Below are 14,191 nucleotides of genomic sequence, written 5' to 3'. Positions count from 1 at the left end.
ATTAACAGTACTGCTCTGCGCCAATGAGGAGCGAGGGGAATATTGGTGGGCCAATAGGTGTGGAGAGCGCACCCAGGAGGGGCGTCGCCGCCGCAGTGCTGGAATGCTGCCTCTTTGGGAATGTTTTCCACTTTCAATCACTTTTTTCTTTCCTTCTCACAAGGCGCTCTTTAAGCTTCTGCGCGCGACACAGAGCGGCCATTCATCGCCGAGGGGGCAGGGGACGGAGCTGCAGCGTCACAGGGTTCTGTACACGGACCGACCATTCCCATGTTAAACCACTGAACATCACATTTGGTAAGATGTTCCTTTTGTTATTTTTGTAAAAATATACATAATTGGTTTTTTTTATTTAGTTTGCTTGAGACTTTTTTTTGTAAATCTCGGTTAGTGGAGTTTTAGGAAAAACGAACTGCATCAATTAGGCTGAATAATGAGTGTTTCGGGCAAAATGTTTTAAACGTGTTTGATGTATTTGTTATTGATAAGCCTATATTTTTTGGGGGGGAAATAAAAATATCGAATGAAGTCTTTATCCCGTATGCTACTTTTGCTTACATATGCTTCGTCGTCTGTTTTTGCATGCGTTGAAACTTATAAAATTATAACAATACTAAATCCACCAAGGATTTGACTTAACACGCTGCAAAGTACGGTAGAGATGGGCCCAAACTTCGTATTTTTATTATGAATAATTGTCCATGTATTGCCCGTAACTACCGCACTAACCCTTCACTTCATTACAGGTGGTGTCTAGGTGAAGCTGCTGTTCATATCACACCCGGAGACAAGGAGCGGGGAACCTTTAAAAAACTTTCCTTTAATAGTTCTGGTGTGAACCGCCAGTAGAAAGAGCGAAAACAGATTAGCCTGGGGCACATTGTTCATCTATTAACACTTCATACAAGACGACACTTGTATGACCCATTTCACTTCTTAAAAAAATCCCAAATCGGGCTTTCTTTATCAAAAAAAAACAAAAAAACACAACCATGTCGGGTGAGGAGCACAGCCTATCAGAGGCCGAGATGAGCCCGGGAGGCTCCGAGGACTGTCACTCGCTCTCCCCGACTCACCCGCGGGCCGCGGCGGGCCACGACTCGCCCCTCGATGGCCAGTCCCAACAGCTGACGGCCCTCTGTGGCGCCGAGAGCGGCGGGGAAGACGGGGGACGCACGGTGCCGAAGACCGAGGAGGAGGACGACCGTTTCCCCATCGGCATCCGCGAGGCCGTCAGCCAGGTACTGGACGGGTACGATTGGACGCTCGTGCCGATGCCCGTGCGGGTAAACAGCGGGAACAAGAGCAAGCCGCACGTGAAGAGGCCGATGAATGCCTTCATGGTCTGGGCGCAGGCCGCGCGCCGGAAGCTGGCCGACCAGTACCCCCACCTGCACAACGCAGAGCTCAGCAAGACCCTGGGCAAACTCTGGAGGTTAGTATGACTCACAATGGAAAATCCCATTTCTCATTTTATACGAATCCTCTGATTGAAATCGATAATTTAAGCCTCTTGAGTTCTGCTAAATTAGATAATTATAATCATTAAATAATAATAATATTTGTTTAATTTTAAAAAAAAGCGATTGACTAAATACGCCCCTTTCTTTTCCTAACATCAGGCTCCTGAACGAGGGTGACAAGCGGCCATTCATCGAGGAGGCGGAGAGGTTACGGAAGCAACACAAGAAAGACTACCCGGAATACAAGTACCAGCCCCGGCGACGCAAGAACGGAAAGCTCGGCCCCACCGCCGACACTGACGGCCAGGGGGAGGGGGAGGCGAGCCACTCCCAGTCCCATTACAAGACCCTCCACCTGGAACACAACGGTGGCGGCGGGTCCCCGCTGGGAGACCTGCACCACCACCACCATCACCACCACCACCCTGCCGGTAAGCATCTCATGAGTTGATAATCTGTTGTGAAATGCAAAAAAAATAAAAGATCAATATAATAAATTGGCTTGCGCACACACGCAGTCACGCACACACTCATACAACAAACACACATTTTTAATGACCAACATTTAAAATCCCACCTTGTGAAATGTGGGATTGCCCAAAATACTTCAAAGCAACAGTAAGCATTTTGAAGGGCTCAGCTGACAGACCTCTCCTCCACCCTTGTGCCCTCAGGTCACAGCCCCCCCACACCCCCCACCACCCCGAAGACAGAGCTCCAGTCTGGGAAGCTGTCGGACTCCAAGAGGGAGGGTGTGGGCGCGGGCTCCAGGGGGGCCCTCGGGGTGGGAGCGGAGGGCCCGTCCGTTGGGCCCTCGTCCTCCGGCGCCAAGCCCCACATCGACTTCGGCACCATGGACATCGGGGAGATCAGCCACGAGGTCATGTCCAACATCGAGCCCTTCGACGTGAACGAGTTCGACCAGTACCTCCCGCCCAACGGTCACCACCAGGGGGCGGTGGCCGGGCCCTCGGCCACGTCCTACGCCTACGCCCTGGCCGCGGCCAGCGGACACTCCGCCTGGCTGTCCAAACAGCAGCAGCAGCAGCAGCAGCAGCAGCAGCAGCAGCACGCCTCCCCTTCCTCCTCCTCCTCTTCCTCCTCCGACCCCTCCAAGGCCCAGATCAAGAGCGAGTCGGCCTCCGGGAGCCACTACGCCGAGTCCTCGTCCTCGCCGTCCCCAGGGGCCCACGTCACCTACACCCCCCTGAGCCTCCCCCACTACGGCTCCGCCTTCCCCTCTCTGGCCTCCCGGGCTCAGTTTGAGTACGGGGACCACCAGACCCCCGGGGCCTACTACGCCCACTCAGGCCAGTCCTCAGGGCTGTACTCTGCCTTCTCCTACATGGGCCCAACACAGAGGCCCCTGTACACCACCATAGGAGACCCCGCCAGCGTGGCCCCCTCCCACAGCCCCACACACTGGGAGCAGCCTGTGTACACCACACTTACCAGACCCTGAGGAGCCCGGCCAAGCCAGAAGATCAACAGCATAGCCTATGGGAAGTGTGTGAATGTGTGTGATTGTTTGTCTGTGGGTTTAAAGTGTGTGACTGCACGTGTGTGTGGGTGTGCGTGTGTGTGTGTGGGTGTGTGCGTGTGGGTGGGGGTGTTTGTGTGCGTGTATGTTTATGTGTGTGTGTGTGTGTGCCAATGCCATATTGACGTTAGGAGATGTTTTTCTTGTCATGCCAACGCGAGAGGCAAGGCCTTATGAAGATTATGACTCACCCTAAATATTTGAATGCAAATCAATGGTCAACAACCAATCAAATTTAATACACCTAAACAAAAGCGTGCCAATAAAAGTGTCGGGATGTACAGCGAGTTTGTATAAAATGAGTTATAGGTATAAGTGACATTTTTGCAGTTGAGGTAGGATTGTGGGAGGGTTGCTCGACATGACCTAAGAACCATGGGTTTAAGGCTGACATAATCAGATTATATTAACCAAACTAAAGGTTGTTGTTGACATCATAGTGTTATTTTTTATGAGTAGTATGTGTATTATTATTGTTGTTGTTGTCGACCTTTAAGGGTGTAACATTAATGTGATTTAATCTTAAGTGGCTGACCACTGCTTTGGGAAAGGAGACTTATGTTCAAGATGGCCGACCAGGTTTTTGAAAAGAATAGTTTTCTTCTTTAACTTTACGGATAATTCTCCATCTTTTCATTTTTCTTTGTTAAATGCAACAACAATTTAAGGGGAAATAGGACAAAGAGAGGGAACGAGAATGTTTAGGATGCATTTCAGCTTGCCTATATGTCGCCTGGATTTCAAAAGATCACATTACCTCAACTCCATTCATGTTGTGCCAATAGTGGTAGAGAGTTACTATTCGTCGTCCCAGATTCAGTAACACGAAGGTATTCAAAATGTTTCAGCACTAAACCTTCAGTTTAGTCACTCACTGGACTATGTTTTCATGCTTGTTGGTTATCAAGTGTATACCTCTTTGTGGCCTTATATTTTTTTTTTTGTTTCTCCAGTTACTGAAGCAAAAATATATACACCAATTTCTACAACTAGAGTCTTAAGCAAATCTTTTGAGGTGAATGGCAAGCTTTGGAACCTACTTAGGGATCAGAGTCCCATGCACCACAGTTGTAAAGCACATGTAGGAGAAAAGCATGCTTACCGCCCTAATATTTCCCTCATCATCTCTTCTTAACCCTTCCCCTCGTCAGCAATGTGAATCAGTTCTTACCACAGGCTTTTCTTTATTATATGACGCATACTGTATAATTTTTTACTGACCCTCTCAGCGTGTAGTTATGTTTATGTAAGTGATAATGCATTTGTGTGTCAAACATTTGCTTTTACAGTTTTGTATAATTCTGGATATTTTTTTTTAAGGATCGAGATAAATGTTTGGAGCTATGTGCTTACATGAAAACAGCGATGTTGAAAAGTTATTGATGTTGTCAACTATTAAATCATTTTATTTATCAAAAACCTTTCGCATGTCTTTTTTCTCTACTCTTTCCAACCAACCATGCAAATATATGCTTAATATTCAATGATGAAAATTTTTGAACATATCCCTCAAAGGGAGAAACTGCAAAGTCAAATGTTGCTGACGTGTGAACTGTGGATAACGACTTAATGAGTGTCTCACCAAACTAAGCTGTTTAGTTTGTGTGTTTGTGTGCTTGCGAGGCTAAAATTGACTACTAATTCCTCACATTTAATCGGCTGGGGCTGCACGTTACCGAGCAGCACAAAGACAGCCATTCAGTTTAAGGTAAGGGGAGGGATTGTGAGGCAGAGAGGGGGGGGGTGGGGTTGGGAGAGAGGGGAAAGGGAGATTGGGGAGAGAGAGTCAGAGAAAGGGGGGATTGGCGAGAGCGAGAGAGAGAGAGAGAGAGAGAGAGAGAGAGAGGATAAGGAGAACGACCACAGGCCAGGCAAATTGCAGCTTAGTAACTAATATACACTTGGACTTTTGTACATATCCTGTCCTTTCCTTCCCCTTTACCCTCCACTCCATGAAAGCTTTGTTGAGTTATTTCTTGGTTAGCGTTTCAGTTAATTCAAGACATCTTATGATTTTATTGGCTCCGTTTTGAGACATCAGTTATGACATATCGCTTCAAGGAATTGAAGTCCAATAGACAAACATAAATGGGGTGGACAGTACTCTAGTAGGCCTTTACTTCAGTCAAGGGGACTTTATCATTTTCTTCCACTACGATTAAATGCAAATAATTCAGATTGTATTTCAGTCAAGTATATAAGTAAAGCTTTTAGTCTGAAACTGTTGTCAATATGAGAAAACCATTAGGCTTTCAACCACAACAGGATGAACTTTTTGGATTAATAATCAAGAATTTATCCCAGTAAATCGGTAGGAGGTCTTGATGATTCTTAAGTATTTAGTAAAATGAAAACGAAAATGAAAAATTAAGATTGTTGCTGCCACGTGGTGTTATTATCATCGACGTACTGAAACTCATTTTCATATTCTGAAGACTTCATTTCCCTTGAGCCACCGCGGTTAACGTCATTCCGAGGGCGCCAAATCCACAGCAAGGAGCAAGGTATAAACATTGCAGACTTTCGTGGAGAGGATAGCTTTAAAGCTCTATCATCGCGAAAGGAAAAGCTATCGTGAATGATACAAACGCCGACATAAATACAGTTATTGACTTGGTGAGCAGGGATTCATCAGCTGAGATATCAATAAAGTTATATTCAATGCCGCAATAGATGCTCAGGTGCTCAGATGCTCTTGTAACAGTTACAATGCCTTTCCTTTTACAGGCCAAACCCCTCGTTTTCTTTTATATTTGTTTGTTATATTTGTTATATATATTTGTGTTTGTGTAGAAATAGAATGCTAGCCTATTAAAATAAAAGTCAAAAGATAGATAATTGATTGAATAAAATAAGTTCATCTGTGGTTAGTTAGTTCTTAGACATATGATTGATTTCCCCCCCCCAGCTGGAGTTTTATTAAGTCATGGATCTCGGGGATTTCGAAGCAGACAACTCGGTCAGCTGCCGCCTGACGTCTGAGATCCCGGACATCTGCAAATCAGAGGACTGCTGTTTGGGTATCGACGAGGCAGGGAGGGGCCCTGTATTGGGTGAGTTGCTTATATAATCATACACTCAAAATCAAGTCTTTCAAACCTTGTATACGTTTGCTCCCTGACATCTCTGAACCTTCATTACTATGAATGATCCATCATTCTAGCCATCACAAGCAGGAATAATGTCAAACCGTAGCCATACCATGCATGATCCATAGGTTTGGATTAGTTAGTTAACATTTTTATATTGCATCATCAACACGGTGGCCCTTGAGCTCACCCTTAGAAGTTTGAAACAAACAACAGGCGGATTGGAAAGCACTTCTACTTCTTATCCCCTAAAGCAATAAGCCACTTGTATACAAATTACTACACGGTTATTGGCTCATTTCATAATCTTAGAAAAGCTCTGACTGCTCTGGTTTCGGAAAACATTCAACCAACCATACAACGTGGGATTCAACTGCAAGTATTTAGCTGTGACTGTGGACTTTTAGACTGTGGCTTTGGTCATAATAATAATAATAATAATAATGGCCTGTTTTGATACTTTGTCTTTTCTTTAGATTTTATTTCCAGATGACCCCCATTGCACTTTAATGTACTCATGTGCATCCATATGACTCTGTGTTTTCTGAAAGTGAACGACTAATTCCGAACCTGTGGTCGTACCATCATATCCAATAATACCATACCACCAATTTGCCCTGATCTAATTTGAAAGTCAGCAGTTGGTACTCTACCTTACTAAAGTACTCAACTACAGTGAAGCAAATGCAATACAGTTTTGTCCCGCATTGATATCCTGTTGAAACGCACTACATTATGCAATGCCATACTCTAATTGCAGTTTCACATTGTCTTTAAGGGTTTCCGATTCAGACTAGTGTTGGTTATTTGTCTTGTTTGTATTGTTTTAATGAGTTTCCCCTCTTCCCCCAGGGCCGATGGTGTATGGGATCTGTTTCTGCCCCGTGTCCCGGAAAGAGCAGCTCAAGGAGCTGAAGGTTGCAGGTAGACTATCACGACACGTCAGAGCTGTCTTCATCACCCTCACCTCAGGCCAGTGCACGTCACGTGCACACCAGGCTTGTTTTCCTCACATGCACTTCAGGCCAGTGCACGTCACGTGCATATCAGGCTTGTGCTCCTCACATGCACCTCAGGCCAGTGCACGTCACGTGCACATCAGGCTTGTGCTCCTCACATGCACCTCAGGCCAGTGCACGTCACGTGCACATCAGGCTTGTGCTCCTCACATGCACCTCAGGCCAGTGCACATCACATGTACGTCAGGCCTGAGTTCGCCACATGTACGTCAGGCCCATTCCCTTCACATGCACGTCAGGCTTTTCAGATGCATTTATCCCACCACAGTCCAGTTTGTCTCACAGCAGGGGGCTGCTTGCCCCAGGGAGCGTAGCCTCTGTGTTTAATCATTTGCTTCTTAAGTTCAGCCTCTGTTGCAGTTCACAGTGAGGGGGGGACAGGAATTATTCCTTTGTTCCTTGCTCCTGTTTTAACCGATTGCTGGGAAATGTTTAGGGCTGGGTAAAAAAATCGATTAAATCGATTTTGGATCGATTTCATTACAATTTTGCAATATCGATTCATAGGGCATGAAATCGATTTTCTTTTATTTTTTTTAATTTGTTTTTTTAGTTTTGTTACCATTATTATTTTTGCACTTTAATAAACAATGCCTTAATGCAATTTGCAGTGATGGAATGTTGTAGTTCAAGTACTCTTTCACTTGCAATTCCTTTCTAATTTCAAAATTGCACTTTTGAGACTTGAGACAGTTTTGTTTACAGCTCAAGTTGAAACTGTCCAATTTACAAGTTTAAAACCTGTTGTTTAAGATGAAGAGAAAAAATAAAGTACATTTGTATTTTGTAACACAGTTGAGCAATTTTTATTATTTAAGAGCAGATTGAATCGAATCGAATCGTGATTAATCGACTCAGAACCTTATGAATCGAAATCGAATCTATTTAGGAAATTGGCCACAATACCCAGCCCTAGAAATGTTTGTGTGTTTTCAGCCACAGGAAGCACAGAAGTATATTATTTGTGATATATCTGTCATACTCCAGACAAGCAACCAGCCATTGGCTGGTGGCAGGGATAATTGTGGATGGTGCTCTATACCAATACCTCCAATATCCCGAGTTGAAATACGTTTTGAGGAACATTTCCTATTAATTGCAAACAAGGAACATTTAAAAAGTTATAATTAGTATTACAAAGCGCATGCAGGTGCATAGTTACTTCAAGCGATTTTAACTGCATCACAGCATACATTTTATGTTCATGTTTCACCCAGCTGTAATGGTTATATCCATGAATCAAATTAAATCACATCGGCTATTGTTCTGTGGTCTAGATGAATAGTTTAACGACTCCTTTATTCATTCTACCAGACTCAAAGACGCTGACGGAGGCGGAGAGGGAGAACCTCTTCCAGAACATCAGTGATGCCAAAGACTTTGTGGGCTGGGCTCTTCAGATCCTCTCACCCAACACCATCTCCACCAGCATGCTGCAGAGGTGCACACTCATACATATATGTATTTAGGTTCTATATAGGTTGATACATTCACACAATAATCTATATTCCGATATCTGCCTCTGTATAGGTCAAAATACAACCTGAACGCTCTTTCACATGATGCAGCCATCGGCCTGGTCCAGTTTGCCTTGGACAGCGGTGTGCAACTCAAAGAGGTATAGTCAACCAGTAGAGACTTTTATATAATAGAGAACCAGTAGAGGTCTTGATGGAACTCAAAGAGGTATAGAGAACCAGTAGAAACATTGATAGACCTCAGAGGTATAGAGGACCAGAATAGACATTTATGATATAACTTGCTCTGCTCTCCTCTCATGTCTCTGCTCCTCACCCGTCTCCCCCTCTGTGATCCTCACCCGTCTCCCCCTCTGTGCTCCTCACCCGTCTCCCCCTCTGTGCTCCTCACCCGTCTCCCCCTCTGTGTGCTCCTCACCCGTCTCCCCCTCTGTGTGCTCCTCACCCGTCTCCCCCTCTGTGATCCTCACCCGTCTCCCCCTCTGTGCTCTTTACCCGTCTCCCCCTCTGTGCTCCTCACCCGTCTCCCCCTCTGTGTGCTCCTCACCCTTCTCCCCCTCTGTGCTCCTCACCCGTCTCCCCCTCTGTGCTCCTCACTCGTCTCCCCCTCTGTGTGCTCCTCACCCGTCTCCCCCTCTGTGTGCTCCTCACCCGTCTCCCCCTCTGTGTGCTCCTCACCCGTCTCCCCCTCTGTGCTCCTCACCCGTCACCCCCTGTGTGTGTGCGCTCCTCACCCGTCTCCCCCTCTGTGTGCTCCTCACCCGTCTCCCCCTCTGTGCTCCTCACCCATCTCCCCCTGTGTGTGTGCGCTCCTCACCCATCTCCCCCTGTGTGTGTGCGCTCCTCACCCGTCTCCCCCTCTTTGTGCTCCTCACCCGTCTCCCCCTCTGTGCTCCTAACCCGTCTCCCCCTCTGTGCTCCTCACCCGTCTCCCCCTGTGTGTGTGTGCTCCTCACCCGTCTCACCCTGTGTGTGTGTGCTCCTCACCCGTCTCCCCCCTGTGTGTGCGCTCCCCTCAACCGTCCCCCCCTCTGTGTGCTCCTCACCCGTCTCCCCCTCTGTGCTCCTCACCCGTCTCCCCCTCTGTGCTCTTCACCCGTCTCCCCCTCTGTGCCCTCACTCGTCTCCCCCTCTGTGCTCCTCACCCGTCTCCCCCTCTGTGCCCTCACTCGTCTCCCCCTCTGTGCTCCTCACCCGTCTCCCCCTCTGTGCTCCTCACCCGTCCTCCCCTCTGTGTGTGTGTGCTTCTCACCCTGTGTGTGTGTGCTCCTCACCCGTCTCCCCCTGCTCCCCTCACCCGTCCCACCGTCTCCTCCTCCAGGTGTTTGTGGACACGGTTGGTCCTGCTGAGAAGTATGAGGAGAAGCTCTCCCAGCGCTTCCCGGGCCTGGAGGTGACGGTGCGCCCCAAAGCTGACTCCCTCTTCCCCATCGTCAGCGCGGCCAGTATCTGTGCCAAGGTCAGTGCTCCCCAGAGACACAGGAAGCACTGGCTCAGTGTTCAGGCCCAGACAGAGCCAAACTGAAAATTGGCTATTTGTTTTAATGACGTCCAGAGCTTCCTCCTTGTGTCCTTGTAGTCCCTGCTTGAGCGGTAATACAAATCAAAGGTGCATAATCCCTAAAAATCTCTGCACGTCTTTCTTCAAACTGGTTCATTTTGAGATGAACAGGCAGCATAATTGTCCATATTTTACACATAATACAATTATTTCCAGTTATCAGGCACTGACATAACAATTCACATGATATGGTTTGCTGAGGGGCGATGTTTGAGGGGTACGTGGAAAAGTACGACTGTGCAATGCTATCCTTCGTTGTGCTCTCAAACTGGCTACTCTGTCTGCAAATACACCTAATTAAATAGTGTTAATAAGTATATTGGAAACTTTATTTGGGAGCTGAAACCGATTAGTGGTGTTCATGTAGCTTTCCTTATGTTGGTGGTTGAATAAGACAGACGAGCATCGTTTTTGAAACACTGCTATGACTGAATGTAGTTTTGTATGGGCTGATATCACTTTTTCATGCATAGCAGACAGTACAGGTTCTGACTGCAGTAGCCTTTGTTAAACTAGAGATGATAACGCTGCAGAAGGTGGAGTATTATTATGTTCTTGTGTGTTTTGGTTACTCTTTAGCGCAGACAAAGTCTGGACTTTGAATTCATTACGTGTTGAGGAGGTATGTCTTTCAGAATCCTACAGATAAAGACCTTATGTGCTGATCCTCAGGTGGCCAGAGACCATGCAGTGAAAGGCTGGAGTTTCACAGAAGACCTGGGAGAGGTGGATAGGGACTGGGGCTCCGGTTACCCTGGCGGTAAAGTAGAACACATGGAAAACCAAACACACCAGGAACTACTCTCATCCCCACAAAGAACTAGTACTCTTCTCTTACTTGGTGGTTTAAAAATTATCTATGCAGCCCCTTGCCCTTTTTGCATTGTGTACATTGTAAAATAAGAGTGGAGGTACATGTAGATTTAAAATAAATGATTGGACAGGCTTATTACAGGCCTGTGACAGCGACAGATGAACAAAAAAATGTAAAACAAATGTCAGTGCATTTGATTTGATTGAAGGGATTTCAACAAATTAGACAAAAAAAGCTTCACACACAAGATCACACACATTTCCAAGTTTAAACATTTAAACACTGAACCTAAAAACTAGATTGAAGATTAGAATTGATTGATGGATTGATTGAACATTGTCTGCCACCTGTTCTCTGTACTCAAAGCTCTCCTGTGTTTGGCTCTTTACCCAGACCCTAAAACCAAGGCGTGGCTGCTGAAGTACCAGGACCCAGTGTTTGGCTATCCCCAGTTTGTGCGCTTCAGCTGGAGCACGGCAAAGAACCTGATGGACAGCAAGGGCGCGGCGGTGTACTGGTACGGAGTGGTTGGCCATTCTAAACTAGTATCTAGTGGTGCAAGATGCTCCTTTTGTCTACCTTAGCTTTCGAAAGACTTTTGATTCAGATCCGGATCCATGGTTCTTGTAGAGGGTGGCATTATGAATCTGCACAGAACACTGGATCAGAGGCCGCTATACAGATAATTGTCTGTAACCAATCCATGTAACCAATTTCGGTTCACTGTCTGGTGACAACCCAGCTGCTTGTTCCAAGCATTCTAATTCGTCACTTTTTTGCCTCTGCGCTTGTTTATTACTAACAGGCAATGTGTCATGGGAGGAGTGGTAAGCATGGTTTATAGCAGTGGCATTCACCGACACTGATGATCCAATGTACCGTAATCACAGCCCTCATGGTCCGAGTGCACGTCCATTTGTGGCGAGTGTCATTGTTTTAAGAGGTTGTACTTTGTGATTGACAAGGGTTTGTTTAGTTATAGTACTGTTATACGAGCCAGGCTATAGGCTCGAATGCAAGATATAACAGATGTCTTCTTTATCCATAAACACTGTATGTGTATTCAGAATTCTTAAATTGTCAAATTTTAAAACGCTTTGCCTCCTGCCTGCTTATGAGCTGTCTGTGATTTGTAATTTGGCAGGAAATGCCTGACTTAATTCTAATTCGTAGGAATTTAAATATGTTGGAATGAAATCAGAATGTTCCTAGAAATTGCTTAAGCCCTGTATACAGTAGTTGTTGACATCTACTCCTTAAGAACTGCAGTTTGTGAATTAGCAATTTATCTTCATTTTGAAGGCGTTATTTCAAATGTTCTACAAAGATTGTTGTGATACTGACCCAGACATTTTCTGAGTCATGACTCATTCCCAGTAGCTCGAGGACATGATCTCTATCGGTACTCCCAGTAAAAATTAATGACAACACAACGGATGTCAAACAAGAGCTTTGTTCCTCCGCAGCAACTTTCCCCAGTCGTTATGAACCTCTGGAGGAATCAGGGTCTAAAATGTTGCATATTCATAACTGATAGTTGACGGGATTTTGTTGGTTAGTATTTCTCTTTTTCATGTCCTTTATTTTGTTAGGTGCCTTATGTAAAAGGACCTTAATTTGCCTATATTAGACAACAAGGGTCAGAAGGAACCTTTTGGGTTGCAGTCGGATACTGCGCAAACGTTGCATGTCCTTTCCTAACCTCTAGCCTCTGTAGGTACGTTTTTATAGATAAGCCCGGCCCACCCCCCTCTTTGCTCCCTCCCTCCCTACATTTCTCCAGCATTAAGAAGGCTTGTGTGTCTCACACCTGGGAATAACCAGCAAGATGGATTCCCTGAACTAGTCAGGGAAGAGAGGTCCTCCTGATTGGTCAGAAGTGAGCAGGGAATGCTCTATAATTTAGTTTGGCTCATACAGAGTCAGGCGCGCAGTCAACCAGAACAGATGTGTAATTTTCACTTATATTTCACTCACTTATAGAATTATTATATAAATCCTACTCACAGTGCCTTTTAATCAAAATATTTCCATGGACAATCCCTTGTTGTGTTTACACAGTACCTTTAGACTTGTTAGTTTACCAAAGGAAAATTCCACCAGCCTGGAGTGTTTCCCAACTTTTTAATGGGACCAATGTGTACGGGAACGTCCAGTCCAGCGTTTGTGTGAGTATCTCTCAGCCTGGAATGTGTCCTCTTGTGTAATCGGTCTGTTTAGGGACGATGACGAGGAGGACGGGGAGAAGGCGGCCGCACGCCAGAAAAACACCTCCATGTTGTCCTTCTGCAACCGCCCTACAGGAACTACTGCCCAGGGCACCGCCCACCAATCACATCGCTTCTTCACTGAGAGACGGCTGCAGGGCCTGGGAGCGCTCTGAGAGACCGTCTCACTCTCAGTCCCTCTCTCTCTCTGTCTCTGTCTGTGTCTGTGTGTAGCCTCGGGCTCTTTCTTTCTATTATTTTCTCATGCTCATTTTTATCTTTAATCTGTCATCCCGCCCCCTTCTTTCCATACAAACAGAAATGTTGCTTTGTAACATCACATGCTAATAAACAGGCAGTTAGTAGGCCCCTGCACCAATGTGGTGGACTAAATCAGTTACACAATGTATTTCTGGGCTTTTTCTAGCAAACGCTTTACTTGTCTTTGTATTTTTTATGTATAAACAGAACTTTTTACAATGTTTGGAATTTTCCTTGTGTCCCTCCTTTGTATAATATTTTATATAATTATAACTATTATGTGAGCAGAGGGTTAACCTGTTCTTTGGTGACCCAGCACTGCCCCCATCTGGCAGATGGACAAATAACAATGAAAATCACACATTTAGCTTATCCACATGAATATTTATTATAGTGGTCTAAAGGTATATAACAAATTTCACGTAATTGTCTTTACTAGGAAACTAGAAACTCGTAAAGATTTAGTTTGAAATAATATTTCTACCATTGTAATCGATTAATACGTCATCAACGTAGGGCGTTGCTAAATGCACACCGGAAGTAACCACTTGAAGCGCACTCTTTTTTTTACCAACTCTTTACAACCTGTAGAATGTGACACTCCCAGTGCAGTCGTCATTGTTCCCACTTCAAGTCAAGTGTTTGGTTCCAGCTGGTAATCAACTTGGTTGCTCCGAGATGTTCAAAGTTAGGTTGGCCTAGTGCCTACACACATCTTTCTATCTTGGTTCAAAAGGGGAAAATTATGAGTCGTTGAAG

At 45.5% G+C, this 14,191-nt stretch overlaps 2 protein-coding genes across 3 annotated transcripts; both read left to right on the top strand.

The window, feature by feature from the left end:
• The first annotated feature begins 214 nt into the window (after window positions 1-214).
• LOC307091855 (transcription factor SOX-10-like) lies at window positions 215-4,308 on the top strand. The gene is made up of 4 exons (XM_079758687.1): window positions 215-297; window positions 747-1,435; window positions 1,623-1,894; window positions 2,138-4,308. The coding sequence occupies exons 2-4, from the start codon at window positions 993-995 to the stop codon at window positions 2,923-2,925; spliced, it is 1,503 nt and encodes a 500-aa protein (XP_079614813.1). The 5' UTR covers window positions 215-297; window positions 747-992; the 3' UTR covers window positions 2,926-4,308.
• A 1,175-nt stretch (window positions 4,309-5,483) lies between these two features.
• Window positions 5,484-13,655, top strand: rnaseh2a (ribonuclease H2, subunit A). Of its 2 annotated transcripts, none has more exons than XM_079730733.1 (9): window positions 5,484-5,507; window positions 5,912-6,056; window positions 6,945-7,016; window positions 8,426-8,552; window positions 8,642-8,729; window positions 9,911-10,048; window positions 10,823-10,910; window positions 11,358-11,481; window positions 13,185-13,655. In XM_079730733.1, exons 2-9 carry the CDS (start codon window positions 5,930-5,932, stop codon window positions 13,345-13,347), a joined length of 927 nt encoding a protein of 308 aa, XP_079586859.1. In that variant the 5' UTR covers window positions 5,484-5,507; window positions 5,912-5,929; the 3' UTR covers window positions 13,348-13,655. The 2 variants fall into 2 exon arrangements, with proteins under 2 accessions (XP_079586859.1, XP_079586858.1); XM_079730732.1 differs by having other exon boundaries at window positions 5,485-5,619.
• Window positions 13,656-14,191: the final 536 nt, after the last annotated feature.

Source organism: Pollachius pollachius (assembly GCF_949987615.1).
Source record: "Pollachius pollachius genome assembly, chromosome: 2".
In the NCBI taxonomy this organism is placed as follows: domain Eukaryota; kingdom Metazoa; phylum Chordata; class Actinopteri; order Gadiformes; family Gadidae; genus Pollachius; species Pollachius pollachius.
This window is presented reverse-complemented; position numbering and strand designations above follow the sequence as displayed.